Source organism: Mercenaria mercenaria, chromosome 4, assembly GCF_021730395.1.
Source record: "Mercenaria mercenaria strain notata chromosome 4, MADL_Memer_1, whole genome shotgun sequence".
Classification (NCBI taxonomy): domain Eukaryota; kingdom Metazoa; phylum Mollusca; class Bivalvia; order Venerida; family Veneridae; genus Mercenaria; species Mercenaria mercenaria.
Genome location: NC_069364.1, coordinates 94,608,207 through 94,627,829, shown reverse-complemented (window position 1 = coordinate 94,627,829; position 19,623 = coordinate 94,608,207). Strand labels below are relative to the sequence as shown.

Genomic DNA, 19,623 nt, shown 5'->3' with positions numbered 1-19,623 from the left:
TACATGTATTACATGACAACTTTCTCATATGTAACTCAACAACCTTTTTACATGTAACTGACAACTTTCTCATTGTAACATGACAACTTTTTACTGTAACATGACAACTTTCTCATATGTAACTCAACAACCTTTTTACATGTAATCTGACAACTTTCTCACTTATAACATGACAACATTCTCACTTGTAACATGACAACTTTCTCATATGTAACTCAACAACCTTTTTACATGTACATGACAACTTTCTCACATGTTACATGACAACTTTCTCATATGTTACATCACAACTTATGTAACCATGACAACTTCTCATATGTAACATGACAACTTTTTACATGTAACATGACAACTTTCTCATATTAACAAATTTTCACTTTTACATGATTACATGACAACTTTCTCATATGTAACTCAACAACCTTTTTACATGTAATCTGACAACTTTCTCACTTATAACATGACAACATTCTCACTTGTAACATGACAACTTTCTCATATGTAACTCAACAACCTTTTTACATGTAATCTGACAACTTTCTCACTTATAACATGACAACATTCTCACTTGTAACATGACAACTTTCTCATATGTAACTCAACAACCTTTTTACATGTAACATGACAACATTCTCACATGTAACATGACAACTTTCTCACGTGTAACTCAACAACTTTTTTACATGTAACATGACAGCTTTCTCATATGTAACTCAACAACCTTTTTACATGTAAATGACAACTTTCTCATTATGTAACAACAACATTTCTCATTTTAACATGACAACTTTCTCATATGTAACTCAACAACTTTTTACATGTATAATCCTACATGACACAACTTTACTCATATTGTAACTCAACAACCTTTTTACATGTAATTGACAATTTCTCACTTATAACATGACAACATTCTCACTTGTACTGACACTTCTATGTACTCACAACTTTTTACATGTAACATGACAACTTTCATAGTAACTCAACAACCTTTTTACATGTAATCTGACAACTTTCTCACTTATAACATGACAACATTCTCACTTGTAACATGACAACTTTCTCATATGTAACTCAACAACCTTTTTACATGTAACATGACAACATTCTCACATGTAACATGACAACTTTCTCATATGTAACTCAACAACTTTTTTACATGTAACATGACAACTTTCTCATATGAACTAACAACCTTTCATGTAATGACAACTTTCTATTTAATGACAACTTTCATGTAACATGACAACTTTCTCATATGTAACTCAACAACTTTTTTACATGTAACATGACAACTTTCTCATATGTAACTCAACAACCTTTTTACATGTAATCTGACAATTTTCTCACTTATAACATGACAACATTCTCACTTGTAACATGACAACTTTCTCATATGTAACTCAACAACCTTTTTACATGTAATCTGACAACTTTCTCACTTATAACATGACAACATTCTCACTTGTAACATGACAACTTTCTCATATGTAACTCAACAACCTTTTTACATGTAACATGACAACATTCTCACATGTAACATGACAACTTTCTCATATGTAACTCAACAACTTTTTTACATGTAACATGACAACTTTCTCATATGTAACTCAACAACCTTTTTACATGTAACATGACAACTTTCTCATATGTAACTCAACAACTTTTTTACATGTAACATGACAACTTTCTCATATGTAACTCAACAACCTTTTTACATGTAATATGACAACTTTCTCACTTATAACATGACAACATTCTCACTTGTAACATGACAACTTTCTCATATGTAACTCAACAACTTTTTTACATGTAACATGACAACTTTCTCACGTGTAACTCAACAACTTTTTTACATGTAATCTGACAACTTTCTCACTTATAACATGACTTACATGAAACCTTCTCACATGTAACATGACAACTTTCTCACATGTAATAGAGGTATAAAACAAATGACTTACAGACAAGACTGAAATACTGATAAAAGCATAAAACATACTATAATGTGACTAACTCAAATACAACTGAAAGAGAAAGAGAGAGAGAGGTCGTTATGTGAACATAGATGAAAATGAAGACTGTGACAATTTTTTTCATCATACTACATGATACATGTGTACAAAGACAAAAGGTGTTGGAACAAGACTTACTGGCTTTTTATGCTTATCTACTAATAACTTTTTATGTACCATATTCAATTTAAAGAAACCACTTCCCTTTTTATCCTTTATACTTTAAAGTTAGACAATTATAAATATATTATTTCATCAATGTTTTCCTAGTGAAACCTTTTTAAATAATATAAAGATTTTGTCTGAAATTTGGATATTTGCACTAAACTTATTCATTTTATTAAATAACATGGAACATTGTGACGAAATCCGATTTATATTCATTCAGAACTTCCATGAAGTTAAACTGAATACGTCTCCATTTAAGGTAGTTCTGCACAATCAGGTTAATTTCTTTTCTACGTGGAATTTGACTAAACCATCACTTCACAATATGCTATGAAAAACTGGCAAAAGAAGATTGGAACATGTGCTTGATTTATTGCTATACTGTTCTAAAAAATATGAACCTAATGCAAGTTTTCAACATGGAAGTCTATGATCATAATTTTGATTACATTTTTTGCAAATAGGATTTTTTTCATTACAATGTAAACTTTTATGAATTTTTTCACAATTGTAAATAAACATACTGCCTGTCAAATGGTCAAACAAAAAGTATAGATCCATGTGCTTATTTCTAGGGTAACTGCATAAAATTTCAGAGATTTGTAACTTTTAAAAAGATTTGATGGCATACATGAAATTATTCCATGTGTTAACAATTTTGTTATCATCTTTTACCTTCAGAAAAAAAAACTTTTTAAAAAGTAAAGTTACTAATTTTACAAATGTACATACAGGATGACATTCTTTTTTCTGGATGATTTTCCTTTCCATACATCAGATCCAGGATCTATTCTATTTTATTCCAGATAACTGACATTCCATCATGACTTCCTGTTATCAAACAGGTAGAACTACCTTAAACAGGTAAACTTAGAAAAAATATATTGAAATGATTAAAATTAAAGATTTTTTTTTATTTAAAAAAGGAGTTCAAAGCATCTAGAGGAATGTGATAGCAGGGTTAGTACCTCCACCTTTTCTACAACATCATGTGACTCATCACATGACAGGTCATGTGACCCTGATGTTGTCATGGTTGGCTGAACCTTGGATAGGATCTTGGTACACAGTTGTAGACTGGTTATCACATCACTGTCAGACAACTTGTCACAGTATTCTGTTAGACTGGTTATTATACTGCAAAGCAGATTGGGCAAATGTTCAGTCTGGGTCTCACTGAATGTCTCCTGAAATAAAATATAAAGTATTAGCATACATGAATGCGCATGCAGGTCAAGATAAGATGGCCAAGTCAAGGAGTCAATACTAAAAACATAAAAGAAAGAATCATTATAGTTGTTGCACCATATTTATCATTCTTTAACCTGTATGTTATATTTCACAATTCATATGGGGTTAACCAGTTTCATATAAAGATTTAGCTCATTCCAACATCTGTCTTCGCAATCAAATATGACGTTTTTAGATATATACATACTTGAAAAATACCAGTATTCTGAATATTGAAACTTTTTTATACAAAACATGCCTAAAATTCTTGGGTTAAGACTTTTTCAGACAAAAACAAACAAACAAACAAACACACATACTAAACATAAATTTCTGTCATTTCAGTAATTTATAAATATTACAGTAATAAAATCAAGAGACAGACAACATGAAGAAACCATTTATAAAACTTGGTTCTTACCAAAGACACTATCTCCAACAGGAAGGCGATAAGCTGACTAAGTTCTCCAACACTGACAGATTCTTCATGTGTTACACTGTGCCTCGATACTGATGAACTCTGACGCCTCAGCGATTTCTTTCCACTGTTAGAACAGGACAGATCAAACATCCTAGCTGCATAGTCCCAAATAAAATATGGCTCAAATGTACCAAACAGTAGGTTGGCAGTCTTCAACAATTCGTCATAAGCATTTGTCTCACCTTTGGTTTTCTTGCTCGACTGAGTTGGCAACTTTGATTTGGATAGCTCAAATTCTCTGTGAAGACATCTGAATATCGACAACAGTACGCTTTCTAAAATAACTGGACCAATTTCTGGTTTATCAAGCAAACTTATCAAAATACGGAAAGGACGTAGCACAGCTGACTTTACGCTTGAGCTCCCTGTACTTTCGCCATCCTGTTTCTCAGTTAGTTTAAACTTCAGGGCCTGAATTAACAAGTCCTGTGAATATTTCTCAAAGTAAGACAATTCTGTTACTTCTGAATTTTCTGCATGTGCAGAAACTGATGTTGTGCTTGTCCCTAAAAGCCAGGCATAGAATCTCCTGTTTAGAGACATATCCCTGCGTAACAACACATTGATGGCATATTTAACGACCTTTGCCATGTCAGAATGTGTAAGCTGACTGTTGTGTAATGGGAAAGCCAGCAGTAGAAAGTCAAGCATACTTCTCTGCACTAACACACTGGTATCCTGCACAGCACTGCATATTGCCTCTATCTGAAAGTGGAAAAAGAAATCAACATGTATTAATTATCTCTCTCAAATAATTGCCCTACCCTCACCCTCTCCATGTTTACAGAGAAAAAGGACAAATTACCAAAAAACTCCAAGGTTTCATTTATAAAAGATATACAATAATACTATAACACTTACCTTTCTACAAACCTAATTCTAATTAATAGAACTTAATGATCGCAACTAACTCGGCCAGCATGGTACTGGTACACATATACTGTAAATATGGTAGAATAATTTCATTGAATCTTAATTCTTAATAGAACTGTTTATATTTTAGACTATTAAAGTGGACAGAATCAGCATCCAAAGTTGAGCAAACTCTATCAGATATAAGTTGCCTCCACTGATAAAACTCTCCTTGGATTTTATATCAGCCTTAGAGCTAAATGTCAACATAACAATTCTCATCCCTGTGGAACATTTTGTCTTGAGTTTGGCTCTGATTTTTCATCATGTTAACTGGGTTGTACATCACATATTATCGACCTCTGCACCCTTCCCTGAACCAACACCAAAGAAAACTTGACAGGTTATATCATTCAGACCTTGATCTGCAATGTTGCAAAGGTCTGGCGAAATCCAATAGAGTTGAATGCGTCATTGCGGATCAAAGTCCTGCCATAATTACCCTTTTATCATATACATATATCCATTTCTACAGCTATTTCAATTAAAATGTGGCTGAAATCTCACTGGAAACAGTGAACTTTCTGATGCATGGACCATTGCAACTGAAACAAGTACTCCCACTATTGAATATTTTTCCAAATCCAATGGGAGCTGAATACAGTTTTGTATTCATTAGTGATATGCAGACTGCATTTCAGACAGAAAGTTCGTAGGCATATCATAAAGTGCTTTACCATAAGGTTGATATTTAGACCAATCATGTGTAGTTGATCCTCCATAGTCTGTTTTCTGTTGAAGTGTGTAAGAAGATATATTGTAGCAGGAAGACGTACAGACGGACAACTGTGTATACACTCCCACAAACATGTGTAGAAATACGACAACTCTGTACCTTCAGCAAAGTCTTCCAATAATGCATTTGTCCTAAGTAAGGAAATAAAATCATTAACAGACAGTGAAATTGCTACAACATTTTACTTTATACTTATAGATTATTAGATTTGTATCTAGAAATATACACAAGTTTGGTAGTGGAAATACAAAATGTAGGTGCGACTTTCTGAGCGCAATATTACCCTACAAAATAACAAGTGAATATTTCTCAATGAAAACCAAATTATCTTGTCATTATTAACACATCTACACTTATGAATGTGATACAAATGATATTCAGTTGTCCTTAGGCCTAAGTGAAATTGAAAATATTGTCGTTAATGAACATTTTAATGCAACCACACACACATGGTAATGACATTTATGACCTGACACACCCGAAATGAAATTAAAACATCAGAACGAGTATGGAAAAATTCCTCTGAAATGGTAAACTTTCAGGTTCCGCTCTAACTTAACAGAGTTTAAAAATGAGCATGTAATAATCATTCATATAGTCTCTGAGAGATAGTTTGAAGCATGTTTGAATCTCTCTCAAGTCTTCTCTCCACGAGAAAGCAATGACGATGTATGACAAAACAGGAGTATTTTTGCAAGATACTGTCAGAACTTTGTCCTCTGAAAGTCCCTATATATACATATGGTATGGAGAACTTGTAGTACCTGGTGACTCTTTGCACACACCTTTCTATGAAATTGTTACGTGGCAGAAGTGCATGTGTATAGTCTTCCCTAACCTAAGTTTGGCTAGCAAATTCTCCAAGCGATGAAGGAATAGGTATAATAGTTGTATTATTTAATATCTACATCAACATAATTCTGTTAAAATTTAAGTCACAGTATTCATCAATGAATGTTAACAAACTTCTTATCAGAAGCTATCTTTCCTTAAACATATTTCAGACTTAACAAACACATAAAACTATTACAAAAGCCACAAGCCCCCACTTCTGCAATAAAAAGTAATTACAATGTATTTAGATATTTTACCGATCATAGAACTCTGATCCTTCCTCCAAGCCGGGTAGAAGCCCCAACAGCAGTCCATTGAGGCCGGGTTTAATCCTCTGTCTTAGATTCACAAAATGTTTCTCATAAATCATCAGAAGCACAGGTTTAACATTCATGGCAGCATGTGTCAACAAGGGGAATAACCCTGCACTATATATAAACAGATCCTGTGCCAGCCGCTCTGTACCGATGCATTTGAAGATGATATCATAGGTTTCCAATGCTTTCATGTGAACACCACTTGGTAGAGCAGGGTGTAGACATTGTGCTAACCTCTTTCCAATTGTTACTCTCTTTGGAATGACTGAATATTTTACATGCGCTAGAAGGACCTGAAAATATAGCATGCCAAAATTTTATACACCTATATCACACATTTACCTACTTTTTGATGCAATAATGAGTAACCTATGTAACAAATTAATACTTTTACGCTATATACTGCCAAATCATTTCAATCAAAGAAAATTAATCTTTCAAAAATTTAATGATTTTGCAGCATTCCAATTTAATGTTTTAAACAATCTACATATCTTAAACAATCTAAGTCAGACTTAGTCAGTTCTTACTGAGAAACAGTTATTTAAAATGACTGCCAAGCACAACACTGTATAAACTCAAACATACATGTACAATGTCACTTACAGGATCAAGGTGTTACATGAAATTTCATAAATAGAAAAAAAAATATTGAATTCAGCTTTATCTAAAGAAGTTTACTGTCAACTATTTTGTTATATGTTGGGTTTTAAGTCACATCACCACAAGTTTAGATCATATGGAGATTTTCCAGCTTTTGATGGTGGAGGAAGACCCCAAGTGCCCCTCCTCACTTGCATCCAACTACTGGCCATCCGTAAGCCAGCTGGATGGCTTCCTCACATGAAGAAATCTACTCAAACCCAATGCCGTGAGGGACAAATGATTTGAAGTCAGCAACCTTAACCACTCAGTCATGGAGACTCCAAATGTCACCTATATATCTAGAGATGATTTTGCTTTTAAATACATTAATGCTTTTAAGTACATTTAGTACATTCAAGTAACTTGGGAAAAACAAACAAATATATAACACTCTCATACAATTTTTAAGTCATTCACTGTCACTGTCAAAAAAGAAGTGATATTACTTTGTTCAATTTTCCAAGGGCAGAAATAAGGTCTGCCCATTCACTGGTAGAATCGAAACTCTTCAGAGCCTTCTCAATCTGTGTAATATAGGAACGATACTTGCTGTCATTCAACAGCTCACACTCTTCTGCCAAAATTGACAGGGCACTCATCTTTCCTCACCTGTGGAAAAAAAAACAATGTTCAGTGTCACTGCAAAATAAATGAGCATGAAGAGATAATTGTTACCTTTAATCTGAGTTTTCTCACTAAAACTGCATTTTGAAGGTAAAATTTGGAATTGTTTTATAGCTTGTTTGCTTTTGTTAACTACTAGTACCCAGTTTAGCAGATCTACTGACCACAGACAATCATCCTTAAAGTTTGAAGTTCAAAGGCAGTCGGCAAACAGTGTTCTTCGTTTATTGAGTGGAAACCATTTTCAGTCTCAAGGTCACCATAACCTTTTGTTCATCCGATCTCAAAATCGTTAAGGATCATCTGCTGGTCAAATTCAACCTGACTACCAAGTTTGAGGTTCCTGCACTGAAGTGTTCTTCAGTTATCAATCAGAGACTAAGAGAAAGGACAGATAGTCCGATTAGTATATGCTGCCCTTTCAGGTGGGAGGTGTGCAAAAAATGTGCTTTGCATTCAAGCATAATGAACAGAAATATACCAATATATATGAATTTGCTCATGAAACTATTAATTATTTGCAGGCTTCTTCTTCTCCTCTTGTGAAAAACCTCTTTTTATGCTGCTATCTGATAGTCAAATATAAGCTGGACAGACAGATTTAAATAAACGTGACCCTGTGGCAATATTCTATCTATAGCATGTTCAGTGATTTTTTTAATTTTTCAAAACAGCCTTTCTGTATGGGAAAGTATATCAAGACAAATCCTAAAGGGGGGAAATCAAAATTTCAAACCTAGACATAGGAATTTGATAGCAGGGCCTGTGCCAACATACATTTGGACTTACATGTAAGCACCTGGTAAGTTTGATTTAGCAACTGTATTTTATTTGGTCTTTTTAAACCTTTATGGTATAGGGTAGAAACTACCAAAAATGACACAAGTCACCTATTTTTCTGTCTGCACTTAAGACTTTAACAGCGAACCATATTTTATTTGCTCAGAAGCTTTTAAATGGCTATTTAGTAGTGACATTCGCATTGCAAATATTTTTTCTGAATGATAACTGCAACTGTCAAATTCTGTTGATGTTAGAAACTTATTTCTAAGAAATGAACTATGACATACAATTGATCTACACATGAACTGCATGCAGATATTTGGCCAATCTTTTTTGGTTGAAAAATGACACAGCATGTTGAAATAAAGAGTGTCCTCAAATGCAGCACTGTGGAATTGAATAACATTTCATTAATGTACTGTCTATTGAGGCCTAGGCTATCCGCAAGGTCATACTGATTATTTTTCTTTATACGCATGACCATCATGCTGATTATTGTAGGTTACTTTTGTTGTTTGAACAACAATCATACCTGGAAAATCATGCAGATTTCTGTTTTCTGTTATTCATACGACTAAACATTATGTATACTAGTATATATAAGCATTTTTGATGTTTTCTCCTGCTTATCAGATCCCCACAATTTTTACCATGCACCTTTTTGTAAGTTAACAACCTGTGACAGCAAGCAATTACAGTGCCTATAATTATTATGTTTAATAACTTATGTGTGATTTACTGAATTTAAAATTTAAAATTATATGAAAATTAAGAAACAGGACATTGAGGTTGATAATTAACCAATCAAGGTATGCAGGTATAAGTTTTCTGCACATTCTTTTGATTTATTTGTTCTGCAATAATTATTGATGAATACCATAAATTAATTAATATAACTGATCAAAAAACAATATGTTATATCATCATTTAAATTGTTGTGTTATTTTAATATCCAATTAATATCTATTGAATAAACATGATTGTACAAAAATAGAAATGCTAACGAAACACCCATTATCAGTCAGGCTGTAACTGTTTCAAGTTATCGCAGTTTATAACCTATTTGAGTTATTGCTTATACTTTCATAACTTGTTTCAGTTATCATAAAATATTACAAAGCCTCCTGTGCCAATTCCTCATTTTGAATGAGACTAATGCAATTATTTCCTGAATCCTTGAACTTTTATCTTTCCAGCTATGCAGTAAAATTTTTTACGCAAGGCTGATTAAGTTTTATGCAAAAGGTTTAATGCCATAAAATTCTTAACATCCCATTATGCTTATCAGGTCATGATCAGACTAAAAGAGAATTTGATTAACCACATTGCTACTAGTTTCACTTTAAAGGTCACTTTGTGAGAACAGCAAAGATTTTTTTGAGTAACTTACCCGAGTTAACTATATTTTATAACTAATACAGGTTATAAAATGCTTGAAAAAGTAACTGAAATAGGTTACATATTAAACTTAAAACAGTTACATCCCTGACTGATTTTGTGGATATGAATACTAATCTGCATCAGACTGAGAGCATGACCATTGCGCAAATAAGAACACTTATCACATGTCAGACTTATGGTGACTATCGTGCCGGTAGGCACTTCCTTAGAGCTATGGATTTTTTAGCACATACAGTATATTATTGAACAAATGGGCCAATTAAGAAATGAAACATTTTTCGGTGTTCATGTGAAATGAAAAACAGAATAGGATTGGAAAATCGACGATTCATGTTTAATTTGCCAGTCCTATTCTGTTGTTCGTTTTTCATGAACACTGAAAAAAATATTTCATTTCTTATATTTACATTATATTTCCTTTCCATTTTAAACAAGATGATATTGCAAACTGCACATATTTTGTTGCATTTAACATTAAAATCAGCTTCCTGGCAATTCTGTAATCTGTTTACAGACATTGCCAAAACAGCGACCCATTATCACTAAGCACCGTTGACGTAAATTTTGCACCTTTCCTTTTGCTGTTCATACGAAATGAATGTCATAATTTTCTGTGGAAAAGAATAGGGCAAATGTAATATTTGCCTGTGCATACAATTGGCTGAGGATTGAACAGGGGATTGACGTCGATCAGTGGATATTGCCACAAATGTATCTAAACTAAACTGAAAGTAAATGTGAAACTTCCTGATCCAAACTCTGAAACTCACAAATTATCTTGTGGCAGCTGTCAACATGGATTTAACCCGTTTTGAAGAAGGATAATTGAAAAGACCTACTATTTAAAATGGTAAAAATCAAACGAGTTAATAGTTTTATACTTGTGTCTTGAACGTCTACATCTGTAAATTCTCTCAATTTTTATTTTTTTCTAAATTTGACAGTGACACATCTTGTGGGAGAAATCTATACAAACACCGTTTCGGTAAATTTATCGAATAAATTTTGAATATCTTTGTCATCTAATATATCGTTTTGTCGCAAATATTTCCTAAATTTGGTGTTATTTCAAAGATTTATATATCTAATAAAGTCTGAAAGTTTTTTTGTTTACAAGAATTGATCTATGGCTACTATGACATTCTAACTTGTGATATCAAAAATTTCAACTGGATGGATGAAACAGATTCTTCGTTAAGAAACGAATTTGTAAACATTTGGGCTCACGTGTTTCTCAGTAATTATATTTACAAATGGATTTTTCATCAGGTTCAAAGCCGCTGGGTGGCAGTAATGCTGACGTAGATCGTCAGTTAGCTGCCGTTAAACAACAACTGGATTTGGAGTTCATGACAAGAAAGTTACAGGTATAAAAATCCAAGTTACTGTTGACCTTGACTATCAAAAAAAAATATTTGCATCTTATAGTTGTTCTCCTTTGATTAATTTCTTATAAACAACAGACTACCGATGGCACTAAATTGCAGAAGCAAAATATACATGCATAAAATGTCATTGAGGCAAGAAACGCCAATGTCTCTCCAGTCTACAATGATAGACCTGTTTTTAAACTGCTTTTATCTGTAAATCCTTCTTGTTTTTAACACTATCAACTGTATTTATACTGCAATACACACCGTGTATTACTTCTAGTTCTACTTCTATGCTCGTACTGCCAAGTTTTGCTTCTATATGTATCCCTGTTTCTCGTATTCTCAGGGTTTCTAATATTCTCGTGTTTTGCCTAAAGTTGTCAAATAATTTAATGTTTGTTATTTTCTAGACAGGAATGGTTCAAAACTGACACACTGAAAATTTCAAGTGATTTGAACGAATATTGACGAAACTATCGGCATTTTACTCGATTTTCAAAAAAAATCCTTATTTTTTTCTGGTGGTGTTAGCAAATTTGCCATGAATTATTGATTATGCAATTAATTGTCATATTTCTTTATGTATTTACTACAGAATATATCTTTTTATTACACAATGGTAATTTTAATGTTTTAAATTCTACAACTTATTTGTGATGAAAAGTCAAATCTAAATCCATGGGAATATGAGAAACTCTTGGTCCATTTCTGCGGGTGAGGGTGGTATCAAATAAAGTAACAAAATAATTAAATGGGATGATTTCTGTAACATTTTATGACTCCATCTGAAAGACAAGTGAATTTTCTACAAAATAACGCCCAAATGTTGTTTATGAAATGGTTATTCTGTTACTGGGAATAAAAACAAACCCTTAGGCCCCCGAGAATATGAGAAAACAGGATATAAGTTAAAAACAGATAAAAACCCTAGTAGTGTCTAGGCGGTGTATTTCTGCAGGCGGTGACTGAAGTCGCCTGCAGATGTGGCCTGCACGAGGTCTGGTGGGAGAGCATTCCACTCACGGGTAGTACAGGGCAGGAAGCTGTTCTTGTACTGCTCATAGTTTGCAAGGGGCTCAATGTAGGCTTGGTGGTGTTTTCTAGTAACATGACGGACAGGACGTTTTACCCTCCTAGCCAATCAACTTTTAACTTCTTGTACAGGTGCGCAGCTGCACATAATACTCGTAGAGAGGAGCGCTGCAGTATAGATAGATAGATAGATAGATAGATAGATAGATAGATAGATACAAGAAAGGCAGCAGATATAAACCTGAAAAATACCGTCCAATCTCCTTAACCTGCATCTGTTGCAAACTGCTTGAACACATCGTAAGCAGCCACATCATGAACCATGGTGAGACCAATAACATACTATACCCTCTCAAACACCGTTTTAGGAAGGGAAGGTCCTGTGAAACACAACTACTTGAGTTCACAGACGACATAACCAGGAACTTGGAAAACAGCAAACACACCGACGTGCTGATTATGGACCTTTCGATAAGGTGTGCCACAGCCTCTTGATCCACAAGTTTGAGCACTAAGGCATCAGAGGAAAGACCAACCGATGGATCCAGGCATTCCTGAGCAACCGGTCCCAGTCCGTTGTTCTAGAAGGGGTGACTTCAGATACAGCTTCAGTAGTGTCAGGCGTCCCCCAAGGCTCAGTCCTCGGTCCCAGTCTCTTTCTCTTCTATATCAACGACATACCAGAGGGCCTCAAGGCAGTCGTTCGACTATTCGCAGATGACACACTGGCCTACCTTGCCATCACCAACAAATCCGACTGTGCTAGTCTACAATCCGATCTTAATAAGCTAGCTACCTGGGAGGAGAAATGGAAAATGGCATTTCATCCTGACAAGTGCCAAGTCCTTACCATCTCTAAGAAAAGATGCTCCATCTCTCACAACTACATTCTTCTTGGTCACACATTAGAGCACGTCACATCAGCGAAATACCTCGGCTGCACGCTAAATAAGCAACTAGACTGGGGCGAACACATCAATAACATCTGTAACAAAGCCAACCATACCATCAGCTTCCTTCGCAGAAACCTGAACATCACTTCAACATCCACCAAAGAAACAGCCTACAAGGCACTTGTCCGCCCAACAATAGAATATGCTAGCACAGTCTGGGACCCCTACGAGAAGGGAGACATACACCGCTTGGACATGGTCCAACGTCGTGCTGCACGCTTTGTGAAGAACAAGTTTCACAACAGATCCAGCGTCTCAGACATGTTAACACACCTACAATGGAAACCTCTCCAAGAACGACGCAAAGAGGCCAGACTCATCATGCTCTACAAGGTCATAAACAACAAAGTGGCTCTAGACAACTCACAGCTGATCTCAAACAACTCGTCCACTACTAGAAACATACACATCCACTCCTACAAGATTCCATACTGCCGTACACAATATTGTCAACAGTCCTTCCCACGTACAATCAAGAAATGGAACAGTCTTCCACCAGACGTCACATCAGCCAGTTCAGTTGAGTCATTCCGTGCTCAACTGTCCCACCTCTTTATCTAATTGTCTTTGTCTGTTTTTAATCACACTATACATACTTTAACACTTTTTTACTCTTTCCTATTCTCTTAGCGCACTTAATCTGGCAATTAACTTCAGTTAGTTGAAGATGGCCAGTAACTGGAAGAAGAAGAAGAAGTTTATGGTTTTTTTTAATGATGGCAACATGAATTCATTTATCAGACAGTAGTCATTATATATACTTTGTACATGTACCAGAAAACATTCCCAATGGATTTCATTTAGGATTTCCTAACAGAAATATGCAGAATAAGTTTGGACGTGACGGAGACAGCGACAGTCACGCTGTACCGACACGTTCTTTTATTTCGACTAATATGTTACTATAGTAGAGTAATGCCACCATCACACTCAGATGAAGGCCGCACTGCGTCCTGAAAATTTCGATGAACGCGACGGGAACAGGGTCAAACTAAAAAAATGTGCAGTTCACAAGTTTATACTGTGCCCTTAAAACGTCCCTGCCAAGTTATCACTACGTCTAACATGTTCCCACTAATTTCATACCACGCGCACCTTCACACGCGCAACACGTCCAATGCATTCTTTTTACGACCAGTCAGATTGCACCATGCGCTTATCACGTTTTCACTGCATTTGTTGGCTGCTTTAAAAATATGCACCAAGCGCCATGCTTTTTTATTCATTCTGCAAGTATTATTGCGTCCACATCTACACGCAACTACAACCAAATACAATATACAACTATGCCACCGAAGAAATCAAAGCAGTCTAAGAGAGGCCATGGTGGAAAAAGCAAAGGCAGCGTGCAGGGTACACGAAGGTCTAGAAGTCCATCACCAGCTGTCAGTGCTAATCAGTCCAAGGCAACTCACAAAGCAAGAGAGCCACCTGCAGAGCCGCAACTTGAGGGCCGGGGCCAAAGTCCATGACAGTGTTGATGATACAGACATTTCCAGTGTGGCCACTGCCTGTCAGAAGAGAATGGTGAGAACCTGCTGCAAAAGTGCCATAGACGTGTTAAGTACGGAAAGAAAGTATTAACAACCTAATGCGGTCTTGTACAACGTGGCACGGACATACCATGGTCCTAGCAGTGTGGAGAGATCATAGTGAGAACTCCATTAAAAAAACACAGTGACAACACAATGAGAACGCCATGTAATCTTTCCAATCCGCACCACGCTTGTACTACGTCTGATTTAAGCTCCTACTAGGTTTTAGTTACGTGGTTACTACATCAAAGCCGTCGTTGTCGTTACTACATCCTTATTAAGTTCTTACTGCATCCTAATTAGACCAGTTCTCACTACCTTTGTTTTGAACATGTCCAAATTTCGACCACATCCTCCACGTCCATGGAGACCATATCACATCCTTATCTTGTCAACCATGTTCCTTCTCTGTTGTACAAGTTCTTACTGCGTCCTGCCTGTTTTTAGCTTGACTTTCAAAGAATAGGTAGAGCTATTGGACTCGCCCATGTGTCCGCGTCTTCCTCCAGATTTGGTTAAGTTTGTGGTGAGCTCGACTTAGTTGCCATGTTTGGCAGTTCGGAGTATGTGCGTGTGTCCGTGCGTCCGTTTGTGCGTCCATCCGATTTTGTCTTGACCATAACTTTGACATGCATGGACCAATCTTGTTTATATTTGGCATGAATGTTTACCTCAGTGAGAAGGTGTGTCATGCGCAAACCACATGTTCCTATCTCAAAGGTCAAGGTCACAGTTGGAGGTCAAAGGTCAAATTGAAGGTTGTCCGGAGCATTTCTTCTTTATGCGTGGTGGGATTTTAATGTAACTTGGCATGAATGCTCACCATTATGAGACGGAGTGTCTTGCCTAAGAACCAGGCCCTGTGTTCACAAAACATTTTCAGTCTCAGCTGAGTTTGATAATGAAACTTTATTTGTCATTTATATCTAAATAGCATGTTTAAAACTAAATTTTAAGTTAATAACTATTTTCAAGTGGCTATTCAGTATTGATGGTCAGTCTCAGTTGGAATTTAACCTTGAAGCTTTAGCAAAATTGATATCAAAATTTCAAACTCAAACTCAGCTGAGACCGAAAAAGTTTTGTGAACACGGGGCCAGGTCCCTAGGTCAAGGTCACACTTGACAGCTGGTGGGCTCGACATTCTGCCCGTGGGCAAACTTGTATGTAAGCTGTTATCTCAGTAACTACTTGTGAGAATGGATTGAAACTTCACACACTCATTCACTGTGATAAACTGACTTACATTGCACAGGTTCCATAACTCTATATTGCTATTTTACAAAATTATGCCCCGTTTTCAACTTAGCAGTTTTTGGTTAAATATCTATATGAAATATTTATATGTAAGCTGGTATCCCAGTACCCACTAATGGGAATGGATTGAAACTTCACGTGAGCTGATAACAGTGATTTTTTTTTCCTTTTTGGGAAAAGGTCCGGTACCGGATAAATTGGGAAAAATGGCGGGGTTTTTACTCAGATTGGAAATTTTATAGTTGATTAATAACATCATTTAGAATGCTTCTTCCTTTAATTCCATGTAAATAGCATCAAACAAACTGTTTAAATCATGGTTAAATCATGGTGAATGTCAATGTAACTAAGTTTTCCTTCTGCAATCATCAAAATGCAAACTTAATTTGGTCATTTGGGGAATTTTTGGATAATAATTGGGAAAAAAGATTGCATTTTTCAATTGGGAAAAGGTGCTTTTAGCAGTACTTTATAAAGAAGGAAAAAAATCGCTGGATAAGCACTGTGCAGGTTCCATAACCCTGTTTCACATTTTTATAAAATTATGCCCCTTTTTTGACTTTTGTATTCATTCAATTGGCAAGGCTGTTGAATAGTCGAGTGTTGCTGTCCTCTGACAGCTCTTGTTTAAGGATGTAATGGGAACATGGCTGAGTATGATCGGGGTATAACAGTGAATTTATTGAATAAAATAATTATTCTCTAGTTGCAAATGTTCAGACTGGAGGGCCTTTGGACTAGTGGGCCTACAAACTATTCAGCCTTCAAACCAGTGGTCTGAAGCAGATACAAATACAATATTATTATATAACTGATAGCATTATTAACAGGTCAGAGAATTCTCCTGGATTCTCTTGATCTAAACAATGTCTTTCATTTGGAAGACATTTTGTTTAAGCAATGGAAATCAATGAAAGAGTAATTAAAACACTGATTATTTTAGAATGCGCCAATTCATTTTAATGATAGAAAATTATCTTTAATCAAATTTTCATAATCCAAATTATTTGGGAACTTTGTTTTTAAGCATTATAGTTCTTAAGCAAAACTTTTTTCAAGAAGAGTTTCTTGTAAAGTTTTTATTTGAAATAATGTTGTTTTAATGAAGAGATTATGAAACTATAATGAAACAATTGTTTTAATAAAGATTTCATGGTTTTTCAACACTCACTTCAGTCTTTCCATTGAAAGATATTTTGTCTTTTGAACAAGAGACTGTGTTTAGATCACAAGAATGTCTCTCAATCCAGGTGAAGTCTCCTACCTGATTAACATTAAATTTCAAGGTGAATTGAGGAAAATAATTAAGAGAGGCCGAGGTGCTGCTAAAACCTTTATTTTAGGTAGAAGAGAAAGTTTACACCTCCTCTGAGCCTGAAACCGTTTGTCAGAATTGCACTAGACTTGTCAGGTTTCACTCTTTCATCAAAGTCAGATTTGTGTGAATCTGTATAAAATACTTCTTTTTTTTTTCATTTCAGAAAATCACAGATAAATGTTTCCAGAAATGTATAACAAAACCTGGCAGCTCATTAGATAACTCTCAACAGGTCAGTTAATTAAAAATACTTGTTCAACTTAATCTTCCACAAATGTCCAAAGATTGGCATGGATTCTAGATTTTTGATTATATGAACAGCTTCTCTTGAAAAAAAAAATGTAATTTAGGCTTTGAGTCTATACAGCTTCTCTTGGAAAAAAAATGTAATTTAGGCTTTGAGTCTATACAGCTTCTCTTGAAAAAAAAATGTAATTTAGGCTTTGAGTCTATACGGCTTCTCTTGAGAAGAATAATTCAGACTTAAAATCTGTACAGCTTCTCTTTAAAGTTTAACCTTTAGCCTGCTCGTGGCAAGTGGTTTTGCCTTTGCGACCAGTGCAGACCAAGATCAGCCTGCACATCCGTGCAGTCTGATCATGGTCTGCACTGGTCGCTATTCAGTCGGTAAATTTTCAGTGAACACCCCCTCAAATAATAAATGGTATTGCCCAAATTGAATGATGGACCAGTCCATTTTAGAAATTTAGCAGGCTAAAGGTTAAAAGGTTCAAACTTAGTAAATTTCCAGACTTCCTGTTTTCATGGTTTTAGCACAAGTTTTATAATTCAAGAAAGATAAGACAGTGATGTTGTCAACATCAAACAATTTAAAAACAAAAGGATATTAATATCATGTTATATGTATTAAGTTTGTGAAGAATATTGCTGTTTCTAATTTGAAGGAATGTTTAATGTACATCATGAATATTTTGTACAGCATTAAATATTTAAATATCAAATTTTTCAAGTTTTTTTTTTCTTTGTCAGTATGAGCCAGTTTTTTTTTGCAAAATATTTTTAATTACCCTAATGTATTTTGAAAGTATGTAAATATTTATCTGTATTTTTTTTCTCTTCAGAAATGCCTAGCATATTGCATGGATCGTTACGGAGATACAGAAAAGCTTGTGACACAGACACTTGTAACAAGATTACAACAAGAGGGATGATAGTGTTCTAGTATATGTATATATATTATGTTTTAGTGAATATATTACATTTGTGTGTCAAAATTAAAGTGAACAGTGATTATTATACCATTTAAAGGGAATGCCAGATTTTGACTGTGTGTAGGTATTTCTGTCCAATGGACAGATCAAACTACAGTGTGTGTGACACTGAGTGGAACATCGAGTGGTATAGATTTGAAGCAGAATTTTAACAAATATAAATTGGACAGCTAGGAAAATTTATGCAACCTTGTACTGCATAGATTTTATACTAGTTTAACAGGTGTTCCCTAAGAACTTTGAAAGATAGGTTTTATGATGTTGCATCTAGCCGGAGCTGAAGGCCATCTCTGAGGATAGATAGCAGAAAAACTTAAACGAGCCCTAGTGGTAGTGGAAACAAATAGCGGGTTTGTGATTCAATGGAAGTTCTAACTAGTTTCGTTCATATGTGAAGCATCTATTTCAAAGCTTAAAACACATTCATTTTCAGATTCTTAATTTCTGTCTTCTAAATACACATCAATACATACATTGTATTTGTTAAATATAATACCGCTTTCATTTTTTTATAATGATGGTATTTAAATGTACATAAAAACAAACAAAAAATAAAATTATCAAGATAGTGCACTCCTTTCCTTGTCACTGTTGAAAAGTTAGAAATTAGAATACATGTATATCAGAATGCTGATCTAGAAATATTAATTTATTTTCTTTGAAGGGCTGCCAATTTTGTTTTCAGTATTTTTACAGCTGGTTGGATCTGTGAGAGCCTTTAGGAAAGACTAAGATTCTCCCAGGTTGAAGAGAGCTTTTAAGCTGTAACATATTTGG

At 34.9% G+C, this 19,623-nt stretch overlaps 2 protein-coding genes across 7 annotated transcripts in view; one reads left to right on the top strand and one right to left on the bottom strand.

Annotated features, from left to right (window-relative positions):
* Positions 1–11,147, bottom strand: part of LOC123553091 (protein dopey-1-like) — a 62,060-nt gene extending 50,913 nt beyond the window's left edge. For 4 of the 6 annotated variants that reach the window (XM_053541973.1, XM_053541975.1, XM_053541977.1 and 1 more), the window contains exons 1-6: positions 11,028–11,147; positions 7,785–7,947; positions 6,634–6,986; positions 5,484–5,673; positions 3,835–4,599; positions 3,152–3,370 (exon numbers count right to left, since the gene is read on the bottom strand). In XM_053541973.1, coding sequence (XP_053397948.1) covers positions 3,152–3,370; positions 3,835–4,599; positions 5,484–5,673; positions 6,634–6,986; positions 7,785–7,937 — 1,680 coding nt within the window. In that variant the 5' untranslated portion in view covers positions 7,938–7,947; positions 11,028–11,147. The remainder of the gene's footprint in view (positions 1–3,151; positions 3,371–3,834; positions 4,600–5,483; positions 5,674–6,633; positions 6,987–7,784; positions 7,948–11,027) is intronic. The other 2 variants (XM_053541976.1, XM_053541978.1) reach the window with 2 other exon arrangements.
* Positions 11,148–11,327: 180 nt separating this feature from the next.
* On the top strand, positions 11,328–19,415 carry LOC123552475 (mitochondrial import inner membrane translocase subunit Tim13-like). Its single transcript, XM_045342161.2, has 3 exons — positions 11,328–11,513; positions 17,778–17,846; positions 18,697–19,415. Exons 1-3 carry the CDS (start codon positions 11,400–11,402, stop codon positions 18,784–18,786), a joined length of 273 nt encoding a protein of 90 aa, XP_045198096.2. The 5' UTR covers positions 11,328–11,399; the 3' UTR covers positions 18,787–19,415.
* Positions 19,416–19,623: the final 208 nt, after the last annotated feature.

Coding starts and splice junctions, on each gene's coding strand:
- LOC123552475 (XM_045342161.2), top strand. CDS start 11,400: ATGGATTTTTCATCAGGTTCAAAGCCGCTGGGTGGCAGTAATGCTGAC. Junction 11,514..17,777: donor TCATGACAAGAAAGTTACAG/GTATAAAAATCC, acceptor TTTTCATTTCAG/AAAATCACAGATAAATGTTT. Junction 17,847..18,696: donor CATTAGATAACTCTCAACAG/GTCAGTTAATTA, acceptor TTTTCTCTTCAG/AAATGCCTAGCATATTGCAT.